Source organism: Pan troglodytes, chromosome 13, assembly GCF_028858775.2.
Source record: "Pan troglodytes isolate AG18354 chromosome 13, NHGRI_mPanTro3-v2.0_pri, whole genome shotgun sequence".
NCBI classification, from domain to species: Eukaryota; Metazoa; Chordata; class Mammalia; order Primates; family Hominidae; genus Pan; species Pan troglodytes.
Genome location: NC_072411.2, coordinates 79,270,376 through 79,289,809, shown reverse-complemented (window position 1 = coordinate 79,289,809; position 19,434 = coordinate 79,270,376). Strand labels below are relative to the sequence as shown.

Here is a 19,434-nt window from a genome sequence, read left to right as displayed (position 1 = left end):
AGATCACACCATTGCACTCCAGCCTGGGCAACAAGAGTGAAACTCTGTCTCAAAAAAAAAAAAAAAAAAAAAGAAAAGAAAAAGAAAGAAACAGAGTACAGGTCAGACATTGGGCAATTTTCTCATAACAGAATTTCATAGGCCATTAATTTGGTTACAGACTTGAATAGCACACAACAGTTCTCTAAGGGTCAGTTTCCAAAGTAATTCCTAATATTTAATGAATTTTTAAGTGATAGAAATTGCAGTAGGAAAGTCTAGCTTGAAATCTAATTTGTGTTAGGTTGACCAGGCGACAGCCACCCACCCCTGGATTCTGCTCAGTTAGGTCAGACCTGGGGCCAGTTGCCCATTTAGCATCTCAGGCCTCAGGATCCTCATTTATAAACCTGGGGTTTGAACTGCGGTCTCCATGATCACTGTCAGCTCTCCTTAGTCAGTTGGTTGTTCTAAATGTAGTTTAGTGGCCAGTAAACACCTGTTCCTGAGTGATACATCTTTAGAGAGAAAGCCTTTTCCTGGTCTTTAAGGAGCCAGTAGATGGGTCAACCTGGCTGGACTTGCTTTTTCAAGTCTGCCTTGTCTATTAGAAAGGCTGAGCTTACTGATTTTGCCTGTCACATTTGAGTGTTCCTGAGACTTTGCCCAACCTCGGTCTTATCTGCGGGTACCCCAGCCTCTGCATTCCTTGCCCCTACAAAATGTGCTGCCAGTTCCAAAGGCACAAATGAAAATTAGCTTGGCTGGAGCATGGCTAGGCACACACCAGTGGTTAAAGAAATGCTGTTTGCTGGCTGACACTTCTGGAGTGGAAGTTTATTCCTTTTTCTTTTTTTTTTTTTTTTTGCGGGGTGGGGCAGAGTTTCGCTCTTGTTGCCCAGGTTGGAGTGCAATGGCATGATCTCGGCTTGGAGCGATCTCGGGTCACCACAACTTCTGCCTCCTGGGTTCAAGCGATTCTCTTGCCTTAGCCTCTGGAGTAGCTGAGATTATAGGCTCCCGCTACCACGCCCGGCTAATTTTTTGTATTTTTAGTAGAGACAGGGTTTCACCATGTTGGCCAAGCTGGTCTTGAACTCCTGACCTTATGATCCACCTGCCTCGGCCTCCCAAAGTGCTGGGATTACAGGCTTCAGCCACGGCGCCCGGACTTTATTCCTTTCTTTGGCCTCAATTTTATTGTTAAGAGATAGTGGGAAGGGCCCAATTCTGAAATGATCCTGGAATTAATGTAGGAGGCCTTGTATAAGCAGTTAATGTGTATTTATTGAGTGGGTACCCTGTGCCAATATGATACAAGGTGTGAAGGACACATGAGTTGGGAAAGGCATGGGGAAATGCACGCTCACACTGCTGGTGCGAGTGTAAAAGGTACAATCTCTATGTAGGGCTATTTGGCAGTATATACTCTTTGACCCAGCAACTCCACTTTTAAGTATTTATCTTACAGATACCCTCACACATTTATGAAATGATTTATATACAAGGATATTCATTATAGCAATATTTGTAATGGCAAAAAGAAACAAAAGTCAGATGGGGGACTGATTAAATAATTATGTTATTAAGTAATACTGTTTCAGTACATCTGTGTAATGAAATAATGTCCAGTCATTAAAAATAGTGAGGCAAAGTCTGGGTGCAGTGGCTCACGCCTGTAATCCCAGCACTTTGGGAGGCTGAAGCCGGAGGATTGCTTGAGACCAGCCTGGGCAACATAATGAGACCCTGTCTGTACAAAAAAAAAAAAAAAAGTAAAATATTAGCCAGGCATAGTGGCACATGCCTGTAATCTCAGCTATTCAGGAGGCTGAGGTGGGAAGATTGCTTGAGCCCAGGAGGTTGAGGCTGCAGTGAGCTGTGATTCTGCCACTGCACTCCAGCCTGGGCAACAGAACAAGACCCTATCTTAGAAAAAAAAAAAAAAAAGAAAAAGGGACAACTTACAACTCTGTGCCCTGATGTAGAACCATCTCCAAAATATATTAAATGAGTGTGGGATACTATGCTTATATGCGATTGTGTGTATTTAATGGCTTCCTAAGAAAACAAAAAAAACCCTGACACTAGTGATTGCCTTGGAGGAGGGTAACTGGGAAATTACTTTTGCAACTTTTAAATTTTATACCACGTACACCTGGTATCTATTTTTAAAAAGCCATTTTCATGCCCTAAACGAGTTTAGTCAGACCATAGTAAGAAAACCCTGTAAGACATACAAAGTATGGGGTAATTACTGGCTTTATGGGAAGACTGATTTCAATGCAAAACTCCCCCTATGCAAGCGAGTTGTCCTGATTTCAATGCTAAGCTCTCTTCAGGCAAGTTAAATTGGCTTGATTTGCCTGTTAAGTCGTATGGGGCAGGCAAGTCTGAGTGTCCAGAGGGCAGACCTTTAACTCTTAGTTTCCCGCCTTGGGAGAAGGCACGGGGCTAAAGTGGTTTCCAGAACGTGTCTGTTGTGGTGTGAACACCAAGGAGCAGTGGACAAGCTTCCCACGCTCAAGGTCAGAAGGTCTGGACTGGAGTCCTGCCTCTGCTACTTGGTGAATATGTGATTTGGGGCAGGTTGCTTAATCCCCGCAGCCTCAACATGTTCATCTAGAAATGAAGATTACAGGCCGGACGCAGTGGCTCACGCTGGTAATCCCAGCACTTTGGGAGGCTGAGGCAGGCAGATCATCTGAGGTCAGGAGTTCGAGACCAGCTTGGCCAACATGGCAAAACCCCATCCCTACTAAAAATACAAAAATTAGCTGGGCATGGTGGCAGGTGCCTGTAATCCCAGCTACTCGGGAGGCTGAGGCAGGAGAATCACTTCAACCCAGGAGGTGGAGGTTGCAGTGAGCTGAGATTGTGCCACTGCACTCCAGCCTAGGCAACAGAGTGAGACTCTGTCTCAAAAAAAAAAAAAAAAAAAAAGACTACAATACCTGGCCCACCTCCCTCATGCTACTGTAGTGAGGCTCAAATGAGATAGCACCCATGAACACTCCTGTAAACCATGAAGTATGCAAACACCAGGTGTAATAGAAGCTGTTAGGTACCTGTGAGGCCAGCAGACTGGAGCAAGAGATGCTAATTTAAAAAGAATTAAGGTGAAGCAAAGATCTTTTCCCTCTGCCAAATAACTTGGCAAGAGTTGTAAAATTAGAAAAGTAGACCCTTAGTAGTTTGATAATCCTTTGACCTCTGACCCTGCACAAATGATCTCACTCTTTAGACCTGTTCCCTTATTTGCAAAACAAGAGGGGCTGTCTGGGTGATTCCTGTGGTCCCTTCCAGTTGTAGCGTTCCGTGACAGTGTGGCATTAACAGTAATTCCCATCTTGGCTGAGATGGATGAGTCATACTAACTGAAAAGTCAAAAGACGAGGAAGAAGTCTCTTTATGAGAATTTTCCTTGAGCTAGAGACTCAGAGCCTCTTGGGGAGGAGATGAGGGAAAACATTGCCACCACCAAGAAGGGAGACGAAGGATGTATAAAGAGAATGGAGATGTATTTTTTTTTTTTTTTTTTTTTGAGACAGAGTCTCACTCTGTCCCTCTGGCTGGAGTGCAGTGGCACGATCTTGGCTTACTGCCATCTCCACCTCCCAGGTTCACGCCATTCTCCTGCCTCAGCCTCCCAAGTAGCTGGGACACAGGCGCCCACCACCACGCCCTGCTAATTTTTTGTGTTTTTAGTAGAGATGGGGTTTCACCGTTAGCCAGGATGGTCTCCATCTCCTGACCTCGTGATCTGCCCGCCTCGGCCTCCCAAAGTGCTGGGATTACAGGCGTGTGCCACCGCACCCAGCCGAGATTATTTACTTCTTGTGTGTTCTTGCCATGTCCATAGCCTCCTTTGCTTTCAAATGCCCACTTGGGCTGGGCCTTTGGAAAATAGATTTAACCCTTGTTTATTGGAAGGATATTCACACAGTAGGCCAGTTATACACTTTGTGGCAGTCGTTACCTCCTCTGTGAGGTCCTTCTGTGCAGATTTAGTGGCACCTCCTCCATGCTGCCTGGGCTTCTACTTGCTTCTCATCACTTTGTCTCATAACTCAGATCAGAGACTGTCTCTTACTCATCTTTGTATCCCTGGCATCTGAGGGGTGGTATTTGATGGGTAGATGGATTAGTGATCCACTTAGGATATTTACACTAATCTTGTTGATCTTGACTACTACCTTTATAACCACCACCATTCTACAAGTTTTAACTTTTTTTTTTTTTGAGACAGAGTTTTGCTCTTGTCACCCAGGCTGGAGTGCAATGGCGCGATCTTGGCTCACTGCAACCTCTGCCTCCCCGGGTTCAAGCGATTCTCCTGCCTCAGCCTCCCGAGTAGCTGGGACTACAGGCACCCGCCACCACGCCTGGCTAATTTTTTGTATTTTTAGTAGAGACGGGGTTTCACCGTGTTAGCCAGGATGGTCTCAATCTCCTGACCTTGTGATCCACCTACCTCAGCCTCCGAAAGTGCTGGGATTACAGGTGTGAGCCACCGCAACCAGCAAGGATCTTTTTTTTTTTTTAAAGCTAAGTGTTTTATACATATAATAATATTGTTAATAAAATGTATCTAAAATTCATACCACCAGCACACAAGGTCTCCGGCTAGCAGCAGTAAATGGCATTTAGTACTTACTTAGCCCCCAAGCCTGGATGACTGACTGTACTGACTTTTAGCTATTTGTAGGTAGTTACATCTGAAAATTGACCAGGCACAGTGGTTCATGCCTGTAATCTCAGCACTTTGGGAGACCAAGGCAGGAGGATCAGTTGGGGCCAAGAATTTGAGACCAGCATGAGTAACATAGCAAGAACCATCTCTACAAAAAATAAAAATTAACCAGGCATGGTGATGCATGCTACTTGGGAGGCCAAGGTGGGAGGATCACTTGAGCCTGGGAATTAGAAGCTGCAGTGAGCTAGGAAGGTGCCACTGCACTCCAGCCTGGGCAACAGAGCAAGACTCTTAATCTCTTTTAAAAAAAAAGTCTGAAAAGGACCCCAAGGATTGAACTTTATCTTTACATTTATCTTTACAAATCCAGGATCAAAAGAGAGGGTAAAGGATCACTTGGGGAGTTTAGAAGTGGCAGAAGTATCTGTAGAAGCCTTACGGTGTGAATGTGCTGGATTGTGTGTGCCCACCCTCATGGGGGACTTCCTTGGAGGATGAGGGTACACCAGCATGGGCAGCACAGCTGTTTGACCTCAAGGTGGAGATCTGAGCCATCTGGTCAGTCCATGCCCAGTTAATTTCTATGGAAGTTTGGTAAAGTAGGTTAGGGAGTTGGATCCAATGTTCCTGAAGGTTCTGTTGGTAATATGGCAGGGGTCGGGTCAGGAGTGGGGAGGGTTGGATCATTCTAAGAGCAGTACAAGACCTAATCCCAAAGGTGAGAATTTCCTCTCTGTGGAGGACAGCATTTAGAACTCAATACGTACATGGCTTGTTCAAAAATGGGGAAGAGATTAGAAAAATTTATCCTAATGTTTGCTTGTCAAACCAAGCCATTCTCTCAGCAAAGTAGTGAAACCCTTACATAAGTCCTTTGAAGCCTAGCAGCAGTATCCTACTCAAACACAAACCACCAAAAAAAAAAAAAAAAAAAAAAAAAAACCTCCTTGAGGACTCAGATGTGAAACCTCTCATGGAAAATTCAGTACCATGTGCTTTTTGTAGCAGGTAGGATCACCTGCTGTTTTGGAAATTAACTTTTTTTCTGACATCTTTTTGACCGAACTCTGCATGTGCCTCTTGAGAAAATAATCCAAATTCTTGCTTTCTTCACTTTCCAGTTTTGCTTTATCTTTGCATCATGCTCTGCAGTTTACAGACAAGCATAATGGGTGAGAGTTCCAGTAAATTGGCTGGATCATATTTCTTAGATTGAGTCATGACTGAGGAACTTGTTTGGGAACAGGAAGCAGCCCATGAAAACGGCTGCACATAGTAACCTGCCAGATTGAAGAAACTGGACCACTTTTTAGTGGAAAGATAAAAGGGCAGAAAAATGGTTCTATAACTCAGGGAATGGTAAATTTGTGAACTAGGGTTTTAACTTGTTGAATAATACGTCTTTGTGTGTATTTGGGCTTTTTTATGCTGTTAAAAGTCTCTAGTTATTCAAGATAAGGGAAAGGAAAACTTGGATTCATGGTAACTGTTGCTACCTCTTAAGTGTCTCTGCTGATGTATACAACATGTTGCTAGGCCAGTTATTTTTTTTAAGGCACTGTAGTTACATAGAAATAAACCTGGCAACATTTACACTTGGCCTCGATAGGCTGTAAGGCCCCTTTTGTCTCCAGTATTCTGTGTTTCTGTATTTTAATCACTTACTTTACAATTATCGTAGCAACACAATCAAGATAGCAAATCAGTCTAATAAAACCAAAAGTACTGGAATGTGGGAAATAGAAAGAATGACCTAGAATTCTTGCTGAGAAAACAATTGGTATTGCTATATTCTTGTAATGCAGTGTGAGAGAAGCCAGATAAGTAAATAGGCAGATACATATCTATGAAATGTAATTAGTCATCAGCAAGATGTATTTTAAAAACACATCTGCTTGGTGTCATTTTGCTTTATCTAATAAGGATTACGACTGCAAGGCAGAGATTTGTAAATGAAGGAGATCTCTGTTGTTTTTGTTTTGTTTTTGCTTTTGTTTTGTTTTGTTTTAAGACAGGGCTGGAGGGCAGTACATGATCATGGCTCACTGCAACCTTCATCTCCTGGGCTCAAGTGATCCTCCCACATCAGTTTCCCAAGTAGCTGGGACTACAGCAGTGTCTCACCATGTCTGGCTAATTTTTAAATTTTTTTGTAGAGTTGAGGCCTGTGTTGCCCAGGCTGGTCTCAAACTCCTGGGCTCAAGTGATTCTCCCACCTCAGCCTCCCAAAGAGCTGGGATTACAGGTGTGAGCCACCGTGCCTGGCTGTTATTTTATCAATTCCTCAAAATTCAAGCATGCCCTCAAATGTTTTTGCAGCCTCATATAGCTCTTAATTTGGTTTATATTCATCCAGATGGTAGGATATGATTCATGTTCCACCTGGTTTTGTTCAGAAATACTTAGACAGCGTCTATGGAAAAAAACATTGAACCAGATTTAGCTTTTAGGTAAATAATATAATCACCTGGGAATAATATGAAGAATGAAATGAAAGAAAGAAAAATATAATCAAGTGTAACTTAGACTCTGAATGCTGGTAACTAAGATTTGGATGAAGGAAGGATCTCAGGGGAATAACATTAAAATAAGATTTTTTTTAAATGGAAATACATGATTTTAAGAAGGAATAACTTAAGACATTCCAACTTTATACTACATGAAAGTAAAAAGATCAAGGATCAGTTTTCTCTTTGGAGCAAGGCTCAGTTTCGCTTTCTGTTGAGAGTTAGTAGTGTGTATAATTAATTTTTTTAACAGTTTATTGATGAAATTTATTTTTAGAAGGAAATCTCCCACCACCTTCCTGTCATTCTCAGGGCAAGATAGAGGGTAGGAGAGGGAAGGGAGACTCAGGGGGAATGGGAGGTGCAAGCCTTAATTAGACATTTGAGTGTCTAAAAGATTACTCTTCATTTCAAATACTTTGTCTCAGTTTACTGAATAGTTTTAATTTAGGACAGGGATTGTATTATCTTTGCTTTATCTTTTCCAATATTTTGGATCATCTAAGCATGATAGATGCTGGTTTATTCAAGGCACTAAAATTGACTTGCAAAAGACATATTTAATATGGATTCTGTGTTCAAGTCCTTTCTTCTTTGTTTATCCTGGTACAAAGATGTTTGTTTTAAAGTGGTATGAGTTAATTGTCCAACTTCAGATTTCCCTAAAATGTGTAACAGATTACCCAGTTGGCAAATGATGATATATATTTTTAAACATGAATATTTGTTAGGCCAGATGGTGATTTAACATGAATTGTCCAACATTTGTGTTTCTTATCAAATTGTCTTCTTTTGTCTAAGCCAAGCTAGCAACATAATTTGGAACACACTCAGGAATCACTAAAGGACAAGAGCAAAAAAAATTCAGACACCAAGTGGCAGACGGCATTTGCTCCATATGCCACGCAAAGGCTCCCGGCCAGTGCTCGCATGGCCCTTGGGAAGCTTTCTCACCCGTTGTAAAGAAGTATCTGTGGAGTGCTGTGCAACCCATCTACCTGCTTTCCTCTCTCTACCCAAACCCTACTTATCTAACACTTTGTACTGTGGCCTTCCTCCATGGGGGACTTGCACTTCCTCAAAGCCCTGGATTTCTGTGCAGAAGAGCAGTTTTAGTTCTTCCTTAGGCACTTCCCTTTCCTCCTGTCCAGTGTCATGTTCTTGTTTGTTATGGGCTCCACCCAGACGATTATTTCCTCTTAGATGATGTGTGAGCCTTGCAGAGAGCTGGGTCATTTGTGGAATAAATCATGTGCCCAGTCACACGGCTCCTTACAGGAAATGGTTGGTGCATATTAGCTTAGCACAAAATACAGTAGTGAGCTTGTGGTCCCCAACAGTGAGTCTTCAGTTAACTTCTGCTGTTTGTTTTTTTTTTTTAACATAAAGCTTTGAATGTTTCGTACAGTATCAAATCTCTGCAGGATTTTGCCTGCTGAAACAGATGTGAAAATCTGAGTAGCACAGAGTATGACATTAAGGCCATAACAATAAACCTATTGTTACTGCATTCTAAATTTGATCAAGATGTCTGTTTTTGGGAATCCAAAATAGTTGCTTCAAATTTAGCTTTTTTCTTTTATGAAGCAGTTTTGTTTTGTTTTGAGACCTCTCATAGCAAGAAAAAACATTACATAAACTTTTTTTTGAGACAAGGTCTCACTTTGTTACCCAGGCTGGAGTGCAGTGGCACGATCTTGGCTCACTGCAGCCTCAACCTCCTGGGCTCAAGCAGTCCTCCCACCTTAGTCCCCAAGTAGCTGGGACTACAGGCACATGCCACCACGCCCGGCTAATTTTTGTATTTTTAGTAGAGACAGGGTTTCACCATGTTGCCCAGGCTGGTCTCGAACTCCTGAGCGCAAGCGATCTGCCCGCCTCGGCCTCCCAAAGTGCTGAGATTATAGGCGTGAGCCACCGTGCCCGGCCACATAAATATAAACTTAAAAATACACAGGAAAACCTTTCAGAACACTTTGAAACCTATTTTGGTCCTATTACGATTGCACTGAATGTCCCCCAGCCTAATGAAGAGCAATTAGATGTCATTTGGTGGCATTCTTGGTGGAGACAGTAAGCTAGGGCCGCAGGAGCTGCTTAGTCTCCCAGGGTCCAGCATTGTTTCAGGTAACGTGAACAGGATGCTCAAGAGCTAGTCTAAATAATGCTTCATGTCTTATTTTTCCTGTTTGTTGATAAGGATTCATAAAGATGTCTTTTTCTGGTCATGTCAAGGGAAATTCAAATAAAAAACATTGAATTGGTTTGGAGTTGTCCATTGAAGGGTACTCACAGCAGGAATTGAGTGGCAGTTGAATGTGTGTGTGTGTATGTTTGTAAACATTTATATTAGAGTGTATGCAAATGTATATGGGCGTGCCCACTGCCATCACCATTACCCCCACCAACAGTAACAAAACCACCATCAACAGCAATATCCACCAAAACTTCTAATTTGCTTATTAATTTGCTTTATTATTTGTAAATAATTCAGAATCTCTGAGATCAAAATCCTTTTTTATTACAACATGTTAATAGTAGTCTAATTCAGACCTGCCCTGAGGAAGAACCAAGCAATGAAGCTGTCCATGATTTTAGAAGTTAATTGGCTCATTCTTTCTGACCATCTAGGTAGTCCCAACATTATTTTAGGCTCCCCCTAGTTAGGTCCACAACCTCATTATTATCCATTGGCCTGGACTTTGGTCTCGCTTATACAGCAAGTAGTAGAGCCTATCACTGTCAACATGTAAACATTTGCATATTTTACATTTATAGAGATACTTTTCACGTGCCTCATTTGATCCACTAACATCTGTATGCTTGGGTAGGATGGAATAATTAAACAATGTATAGCTAAAGCCATCCAAACCCCTCAAATATTATCATCTGATGGGAAGGAAAAGGGGGGGAAAGGAAATTAAATAGTTATTGCAATTCTTGGCATGATTGACACTGACAATTATAAATTCCATTCAGTATTTTCTTCCAGCTCATGAGGGTTGGTTGTAAGGATACTTTGCAAGTCAGATTTATGAGCAGATGTTTGCAACCTAAATTGCTTCAGTTGCATGAAAAAGTCACAACCTTTTACTGATTTTTATCCTGGGATCTCCTTAACAAGAAAAAACCTCAGGACCAGGAAGTCTAGGGTGAGGCAGGGAAGTGTCAAAGTGCACTTTTCCCCAGGTACAGGGACAAGTATTTGAGTTTCTTTGATTGACTTTGCAAAGAGCTTTGCACACTTTGCACATCAGTTCTTGAGATGGGTGGGAACATGGACTGCCTATTTTACAGAGTTCAATTAAGATTGCAGGATCATGCATTCCTTTCATTTTTGGTGCTAGTACCTAGAAGATGGGAACATATTGAACACTTAATACCTTGCTTGGGCAGATAGCTCCAGTTTGCAGAAAGTCTAGACAGGGTACTCTGCTATATATCTAGATTTACTGAGAAGAAGCGGCCCAAGCTAATCAGAATTTTAAAGTAGGTTTCTCAGCTGGGCATGGTGGCTCACACCGGTAATCCCAGCACTTTGGGAGGCCGAGGCAGGCAGATCACTTGAGTTCAGGGGTTCGAGACCAGCCTGGCCAACATGGCGAAACCCTGTCTCTACTAAAAATAGAAAAATTAGCCGGGCATGGTGGCACGCACCTGTAATCCCAGCTATTCAGGAGGCTGAGGTGAGAGAACTGCTTGAACCCTGGAGGCAGAAGTTGCAGTGAGCTGAGATTGTGCCACTGCACTCCAGCCTGGGTGACAGAGCGAGACTCCGTCTCAAAAAAAATAAAATAAAGTAGGTTTCTCTATACCTTTGAATTTTCTATCTCCCATGATAACCTTTGGGTAAACATGTCCATCAAAATGGAAACAAATCATTTTTTAAAATAGAAATTATTCTCATACCTATTTTAGTGGGAATCCCCCTGAGAAGATAGCCATGTATAGTCGACTGAATGCTCTGTGGTTGCTATTTTGTTGCTCTTGGCCAGGAAATTGATCTAGGTGACCTACAGACTTAATCTGACCTGCAGACTGGCCGCTTCATACTACTAAGATTCCAAAGCCAAGTGTATATACAGTCGGCCCATGTAGCCTCTGGTTCCACGATGCAACCAATGGCAGATTGGTTCAAAAATATTTGGAAAAAGGCCAAGCACAGTGGAGTGGTTCATGCCTGTAATCCTAGCACTTTGGGAAGCTGAGGCAGGAAAATCACTGGAGCCCGGGAATTCAAGACCAGCCTGGGCAAAATGGCAAGACGCCATCTCTACAAAAAGTAATTAGCTGGGCTTGGTGGCATGTGCCTGTAGTCCCGGCTACTTGGGAGGCTGAGGTGGGAGGATCACTTGAGCCCAGGTGAAGGCTGCAGTGAGCCATGATTGCATCACCACACTCCAGCCTGGGTGACAGAGACCCTATCTCAAAATGAGTAAATAAATAATAAAATTTCAAAAGGAAAAAAGTGGAAAAAAAACCCGAAAAAATAACATAATACACACATAAAATACAGTATAACAACTATTTACACAGCATTTACACTTTACTAGGTATTGTAAGTAATCCAGGGATGAGTTAAAGTATATAAAGGGATATGCATAGGTTATGTGCAAATGCCATGCCATTTTATAATAGTGTAGGCTCATGGCTAATAAAGCATGAACCCGACTGAAGCTGCCTGGGTATGTGTCTTTGTTCAGCCACTTTCTGGTAGTATCTTTTTTCTTAACCTCAGTATTCTTATACTGTATAACAGGGATGTTTTCTCTGTATAAGGCTGTTTTGAGGAATAGTTTCTATATGTAAAGTACTTAGAACAGTGCGTAGCATATAGGAAGCCCTTAATAGATACTGGCTTAAAGATAATTAGGTATGTCCTAGTGAGGTATACCTAACTACAAGTGCTACTTTAACTATGCCTACTTTGTGTGCTTTACAATATATATTGTTCAAGGCTAGAATAATGAGCCCCATGAGCAGGTTCCAACGCCAACCTTCAATCATGGACACAGGTGGCCTGTGCCATCTAGCTAGCTGCGCTGCCTCCAGGCTGGGTGGCCTGCTCCTCCTCTGTTGGATAAAAATAGCCTGACTCCTCACTGAAACAACCACCATGTTATTTGTGTCCTTGGGAAGCTGAAAGTAATAGAACTCTAAGTCTGGCGTTGCCAGCTGTCAGCAGAACTGAAATGCAAAGTGTGACATGTCTACACTGTACCCACTGGCCTTCAAGTCCCAACTCCCGTTCCCCCATCTTGATTTTTTTCCATTCTCAAATTAATTATTTCCCCTATAGGTGATTTGTGGAATGGAAACAGATTTAGATTTCCTACCTATTTAGATTTTTCCAAAGACTAAAATTACAAATCAGAAAAACTGCTATTGACACATTTTTGGTTAGGAAAATCTGGATGTGGTTCCTATGCCTAGCCTAGTCATATAAATTCTCTCCCCATGTATCTTTTTGTGTGTGTCAAACAGGGTCTTGTCACCCAAGCTGGAGTGCAGTGGTGCAATCACAGCTCACCATGGCCTTGACTTCCTGGGCTCAAGCAATCCTCTCACTTCAGTCTCCCTAATAGTTGGGACTACAGGCTCATATCACCACGTGCAACTAATTTGTTTTGATTTTGGGTAGAAACAGGTGTCACTATGGTGCCCAGGCTAGTAACTCCTGTGCTCCAGCAATCCTCCTGCCTTGGCCTCCCAAACTCCTGGGATTACAGGCGTGAGTCACCAAGCTCAGCCTCTCCTCATCAAAACCATTCCCTCTTTGTAAGATTCTTCCTATGTCTTAAAACTTAATACCTTTAATCCTTCCCTGGAGCCATAGTTTTATTTATTTATTTATTTATTTATTTATGAGACAGGGTCTCACTTTGTTGCCCGGGCTGGAGTGCAGTGACACGATCATAGCTCACTGCAGCCATGACCTCCTGGACTGAAGTGATCCTCCTACCTCAGCCTCCTGAGTAGCTGGGACCACAGGTGTGCGCCACCACACCAGTTTTTTGTTGTTGTTGTTTGTTTTTGTTTTGGTAGAAACAGGGTCTCTCCATGTTGTCCAGGCTGGTTGCGAACTCTTGGGCTCAAGCAATCCACCTGTCTCAGCCTCCCAAAGTGCTGGGCTTGTAGGCGTGAGCCACCGCACCTGTCCCTGTCTGCTTTTATTTTCTTTTTTTGAGATGGAGTCTTGCTCTGTTGCCCAGGCTGGAGTGCAGTGGTGCGATCTCAGCTGACTGCAACCTCTGCCTCCCAGGTTCAAGCCGATTCTCCTGCCTCAGCCTCCTGAGTAGCTGGGATTACAGGCACGTACCACCACACCCGGCTGATTTTTGTATTTTTAGTAGAGACGGGGTTTCACCATGTTGGCCAGGCTGATCTCGAACTCCAGACCTCAGGTGATCCACCCACCTTGGCCTCCCAAAGTGCTGGGATTACAGGCGTATAGGTGAGCCACAGAGATAAGAGTAGCAAGCAGTGATGGGGAGAAGATAATCAATCTAGTGTAGGAAAGATGGAAAGAATGGTGGTATTTCACAACTGCTAGATTGACACTTTAACTTGAGAGTTATCCCTCTATAAACTGGATATTTGCTGAGCAAAGTTTAAAGAAAACTGCATGTATTCAGTAATGTTTTCCAGACCCCACTTCTCATAAGCCAGTGGCTTAGAGTGCTTGCTCTAATTTCTATATTCCATTAAACAAGGGTGGGATTTCTTCTCATTCAAACCATTTGTGACTTTGCCCTTTAGTGACCTCTACCATCACCCTATCATTAATGATCCAAGTGATTAGAATGGATGGCTATGTGTTTGTAGGTTGTTTGTTGTCTTTAATGAATAGATTCATTGAATGGAATTAACTGTGCTCTTCTAGAACATTGGATCTGTGTTCTCATTTAGATTGTATTTGTAATCTCCCCACTTCCCACCATCAACAGTGGCATAATGTGAATTAATTTATGTGGTATCTGTCATTTAAAAACCATCTTAAAAACCATGAGCTCTCTCCTTCCTTTTTTTGTCTTAAACATAGGACATGGATTTGATTGACATACTTTGGAGGCAAGATATAGATCTTGGAGTAAGTCGAGAAGTATTTGACTTCAGTCAGCGACGGAAAGAGTATGAGCTGGAAAAACAGAAAAAACTTGAAAAGGAAAGACAAGAACAACTCCAAAAGGAGCAAGAGAAAGCCTTTTTCGCTCAGTTACAACTAGATGAAGAGACAGGTGAATTTCTCCCAATTCAGCCAGCCCAGCACATCCAGTCAGAAACCAGTGGATCTGCCAACTACTCCCAGGTACAGAGTACTCAGTTCTTGGGAAAGTTATGGCAGGTTTAAGGAAACACTGAGCAAGGAATTAAAATATCTGGATTTGAGTTCCAGCTTTGCCTTTCTTTTACTTATCCTTGTCAAATCTACTTTCCAAACTCAGCCTCCTAATGAGTTCAGTACCCAACCTGAGTTCAGTACCCAACCTATTGATCTTAACAGTGTTATTGTGAGGATTGGGAAGACTTAAGTTACACCAAAGAGTTTTGTAAAGTATAGAAACATCCTGTAAGGATCAAGTAGCAGCAACAGAAGTAGTAGCAGGAGAACCAAGTAGCAGGGATTACTGGCGTTACTGTGTGTGGCAAGCACTGTTTTAAGAACATATACTGACTGATTTAATTAACACAAGTATATTAATTAGTTACCGTTATCCCTGTTTTATCTGCGATGAGCAACTGAAGCTCAAAAAGGTTAAATAATTTGCCCAGATCACTCAGAAAATTGGAGGAGCTAAGATTTGAACCCACGTGATCTAGTTCAAATTGTGCATCAAAGTGATCTCTGAAATAAGATAAATATTTACTTAACTTGATTATAAATATTTTATGAACATCAATTATTGAATATTTAGCTTGGCAATGGAATATTTAACCATTTTTGTTTTCCTTTGTGTCATTCCCTTTTATCAGGTTGCCCACATTCCCAAATCAGATGCTTTGTACTTTGATGACTGCATGCAGCTTTTGGCGCAGACATTCCCGTTTGTAGATGACAATGAGGTGAGGTATAAAATAACCTGGTTAATAGCAAAACTCCATCATAACTATAAAATAACAATCATATTGTATGTAAGTCCCATCAATGAATCTCCATTTAAAAGAATAAAAACATTTTTAGGAGGAAATTTTTTAACCAAGGAAATACTCTTGTCAAGGAAACCTTAGCCTATAAATAACTTTACAATTAAGAAAAAAAAAAACCCTTCACACAATACAAAACCAAAACCATTGACTATTGCATAGCCAGAAACATGGACAGCATAACCATGGAAACAAATAACTCATTTGCTGCAAGTATCTAAGAGGTTTGGTGAGTAAAGAGCCAGCTGGGCAATAAACGAAGACTTGTTCAGTTAACAATTTTAATAAATCTGTTTTATCTAGTACCACTGTGCTAGATATTATATAAACTAAATCCTAAAGATTGTATTTACGCATTTTAAAGTTTACTTTCAAATGCTTAAGCTGAAACAGACCAGCAAATTATAAATTTGAGTCAGTGGGGTAGGAAAAAAAGATTTGTTTCGTTATTTACAAACGGGGTCATGACTGGTTAGTAAGTAGAGAGACACAGAACTGCAGCTGATTCCATTTTGTTTTGTGGTGGTGCCTTAGAGCTCACTCATCCCCTGTTGGTGGAAGACTCATAAATCAATGCCTTATCAATTTTAGGTTTCTTCGGCTACGTTTCAGTCACTTGTTCCTGATATTCCCGGTCACATCGAGAGCCCAGTCTTCATTGCTACTAATCAGGCTCAGTCACCTGAAACTTCTGTTGCTCAGGTAGCCCCTGTTGATTTAGACGGTATGCAACAGGACATTGAGCAAGTTTGGGAGGAGCTATTATCCATTCCTGAGTTACAGGTAACTAAAATAGAATGTAATACTGGAGATTTTTTTTATATTCAGTGCCTTTAGTCATTCTGATTATTTATATACCACCTATTTATAGGAAGGATTGGAGGGTGCTATTAACTTAGTCATGAGTACTGCCCATGCTAGTTAAATTGGTTGGACATCTTGAGGATAGAATGTTATAAACCTGACGTCTGATCTGGGAACTCTGAAAATAATACATAACGCTTAGGCGTAAATACATATTGGAAATGAGAATTATCTCTGAATTATAGATAACAAATTATAGAGATAAGCCTGAAGATAATGTGGGTAGGGAGTTTATCTAAATTTATCACGTATTATCATGGATTAACTTTGATTTATATAGTATAAACTTCCTTCTCATGCAGTGTCTTAATATTGAAAATGACAAGCTGGTTGAGACTACCATGGTTCCAAGTCCAGAAGCCAAACTGACAGAAGTTGACAATTATCATTTTTACTCATCTATACCCTCAATGGAAAAAGAAGTAGGTAACTGTAGTCCACATTTTCTTAATGCTTTTGAGGATTCCTTCAGCAGCATCCTCTCCACAGAAGACCCCAACCAGTTGACAGTGAACTCATTAAATTCAGATGCCACAGTCAACACAGATTTTGGTGATGAATTTTATTCTGCTTTCATAGCTGAGCCCAGTATCAGCAACAGCATGCCCTCACCTGCTACTTTAAGCCATTCACTCTCTGAACTTCTAAATGGGCCCATTGATGTTTCTGATCTATCACTTTGCAAAGCTTTCAACCAAAACCACCCTGAAAGCACAGCAGAATTCAATGATTCTGACTCCGGCATTTCACTAAACACAAGTCCCAGTGTGGCATCACCAGAACACTCAGTGGAATCTTCCAGCTATGGAGACACACTACTTGGCCTCAGTGATTCTGAAGTGGAAGAGCTAGATAGTGCCCCTGGAAGTGTCAAACAGAATGGTCCTAAAACACCAGTACATTCTTCTGGGGATATGGTACAACCCTTGTCACCATCTCAGGGGCAGAGCACTCACGTGCATGATGCCCAATGTGAGAACACACCAGAGAAAGAATTGCCTGTAAGTCCTGGTCATCGGAAAACCCCATTCACAAAAGACAAACATTCAAGCCGCTTGGAGGCTCATCTCACAAGAGATGAACTTAGGGCAAAAGCTCTCCATATCCCATTCCCTGTAGAAAAAATCATTAACCTCCCTGTTGTTGACTTCAACGAAATGATGTCCAAAGAGCAGTTCAATGAAGCTCAACTTGCATTAATTCGGGATATACGTAGGAGGGGTAAGAATAAAGTGGCTGCTCAGAATTGCAGAAAAAGAAAACTGGAAAATATAGTAGAACTAGAGCAAGATTTAGATCATTTGAAAGATGAAAAAGAAAAATTGCTCAAAGAAAAAGGAGAAAATGACAAAAGCCTTCACCTACTGAAAAAACAACTCAGCACCTTATATCTCGAAGTTTTCAGCATGCTACGTGATGAAGATGGAAAACCTTATTCTCCTAGTGAATACTCCCTGCAGCAAACAAGAGATGGCAATGTTTTCCTTGTTCCCAAAAGTAAGAAGCCAGATGTTAAGAAAAACTAGATTTAGGAGGATTTGACCTTTTCTGAGCTAGTTTTTTTGTACTATTATACTAAAAGCTCCTACTGTGATGTGAAATGCTCATACTTTATAAGTAATTCTATGCAAAATCATAGCCAAAACTAGTATAGAAAATAATACGAAACTTTAAAAAGCATTGGAGTGTCAGTATGTTGAATCAGTAGTTTCACTTTAACTGTAAACAATTTCTTAGGACACCATTTGGGCTACTTTCTGTGTAAGTGTAAATACTACAAAAACTTATTTATACTGTTCTTATGTCATTTGTTATATTCATAGATTTATATGATGATATGACATCTGGCTAAAAAGAAATTATTGCAAAACTAACCACTATGTACTTTTTTATAAATACTGTATGGACAAAAAATGGCATTTTTTATATTAAATTGTTTAGCTCTGGCAAAAAAAAAAATTTAAGAGCTGGTACTAATAAAGGATTATTATGACTGTTAAATTATTTGTTTGGGATTCCTTTGAGTTTATTCACACAGTATTTTCCATAAGATAATCATCCATTTAATTTAGATGTTTTGCATTTTCAGAATGTTTTATTTGAAAATATAAAAATAATTTTATACTACATTTCTAGTACCAGGGTTACAGAGAAATAAAGTATATCAAGAGGATACTTTGCCTCTTCAATAGCAGGTACATCTAAACCCAAGAAAATGTTACACACTGACATGAAAGCACTGATTCATTTATTTCCATCAGTAGACATACGCCCACTATACCCTAGGCAGAGTTTGAAGTAGAAAGGACAAAACCAATATCCCTGCCTGCCCTGGAACTTGCATTCTAGCGAAGGGGAGGTAACAAGCATACTCCACTATGTTAGAAGGAATTGGACGGGGAAAACCAGTAAAAAGCATCACAACTTAAGGCTGTAAATGGGAAGAGCCTTACTGAAGTGGCAACATTTGAAGGTGTGGGAGAAGCCGTTCTCATAGCCAAGAACACTGCAGACAAGACACAGCAGGTCCAAAGGCTGAACCACATTTGAGAAAAAACAAGGACAATGTGGCTGAAGAAAGGGATGGGGGTGGAATATGACAGAGCCTCATAAGTCTACGTAAGTGAGGTGGGGAGCTAATGGTGCTGTTCAGGAGTAACATTCAACTGTTTTTTTAAAGTTCCCTCTGGGGTTTGTGACTGCTGGCAGTGGCTGCCTAGCTTTCTGGTAAAGGAGTGTAGTTAGTGGCAGGTGGCTGTACCAATCCAGATGGAGGTGAAAGAAGCTGAGCTGCAGCCACGGTCAGTACAGTGGTGGCAGCTGGACTGGCCATTTCTGCTGCAGGTTTTGCAAGCCAGGAAGCACATATAGCCTGAAGTAAAACAGGATTTTCAAAGTCTACCAAAATCTGCCTTCAGCAGTGGCTATTAGAGAGGTGGGCTTGAACCCAAAAGGACAAAATGGGAAGCAGCAATACTACCTGTAAGCCTTACTGCCATTAAAGGAAAAATAAGAGATGCTCAGTAACAAATACGATCTTAAATCGCCCAAAGAAGGATCTCCTTATATAGCAACCCAAATCAATGAAGCTAAGGATTTACTAGGTCAAGCTCAAAAATGAAATCAATGTATGATGAATTTTAGGTTCCTACTACTTTTTATGTGTATGAGTATCAACTTTCTATAAAATGCCTCAGAGCTACAACTTTTAACGTTTCCTCTGGCTTGTGTGTTGAGAACAGT

General features: G+C 41.2%; 1 protein-coding gene and 1 pseudogene across 7 annotated transcripts in view; both read left to right on the top strand.

Annotated features, from left to right (window-relative positions):
• The window catches only part of NFE2L2 (NFE2 like bZIP transcription factor 2), a 161,932-nt gene extending 143,740 nt beyond the window's left edge, over positions 1 to 18,192 (top strand). For all 7 annotated transcript variants that reach the window (XM_054679127.2, XM_063790592.1, XM_054679126.2 and 4 more), the window contains 4 exons: positions 14,225 to 14,491; positions 15,157 to 15,246; positions 15,919 to 16,110; positions 16,494 to 18,192. In XM_054679127.2, the coding sequence (XP_054535102.1) occupies positions 14,225 to 14,491; positions 15,157 to 15,246; positions 15,919 to 16,110; positions 16,494 to 17,717 (1,773 nt within the window). In that variant the 3' untranslated portion in view covers positions 17,718 to 18,192. The remainder of the gene's footprint in view (positions 1 to 14,224; positions 14,492 to 15,156; positions 15,247 to 15,918; positions 16,111 to 16,493) is intronic.
• Positions 18,193 to 18,787: 595 nt separating this feature from the next.
• Positions 18,788 to 19,434, top strand: LOC129143276 (mitochondrial import inner membrane translocase subunit TIM14-like; annotated as a pseudogene).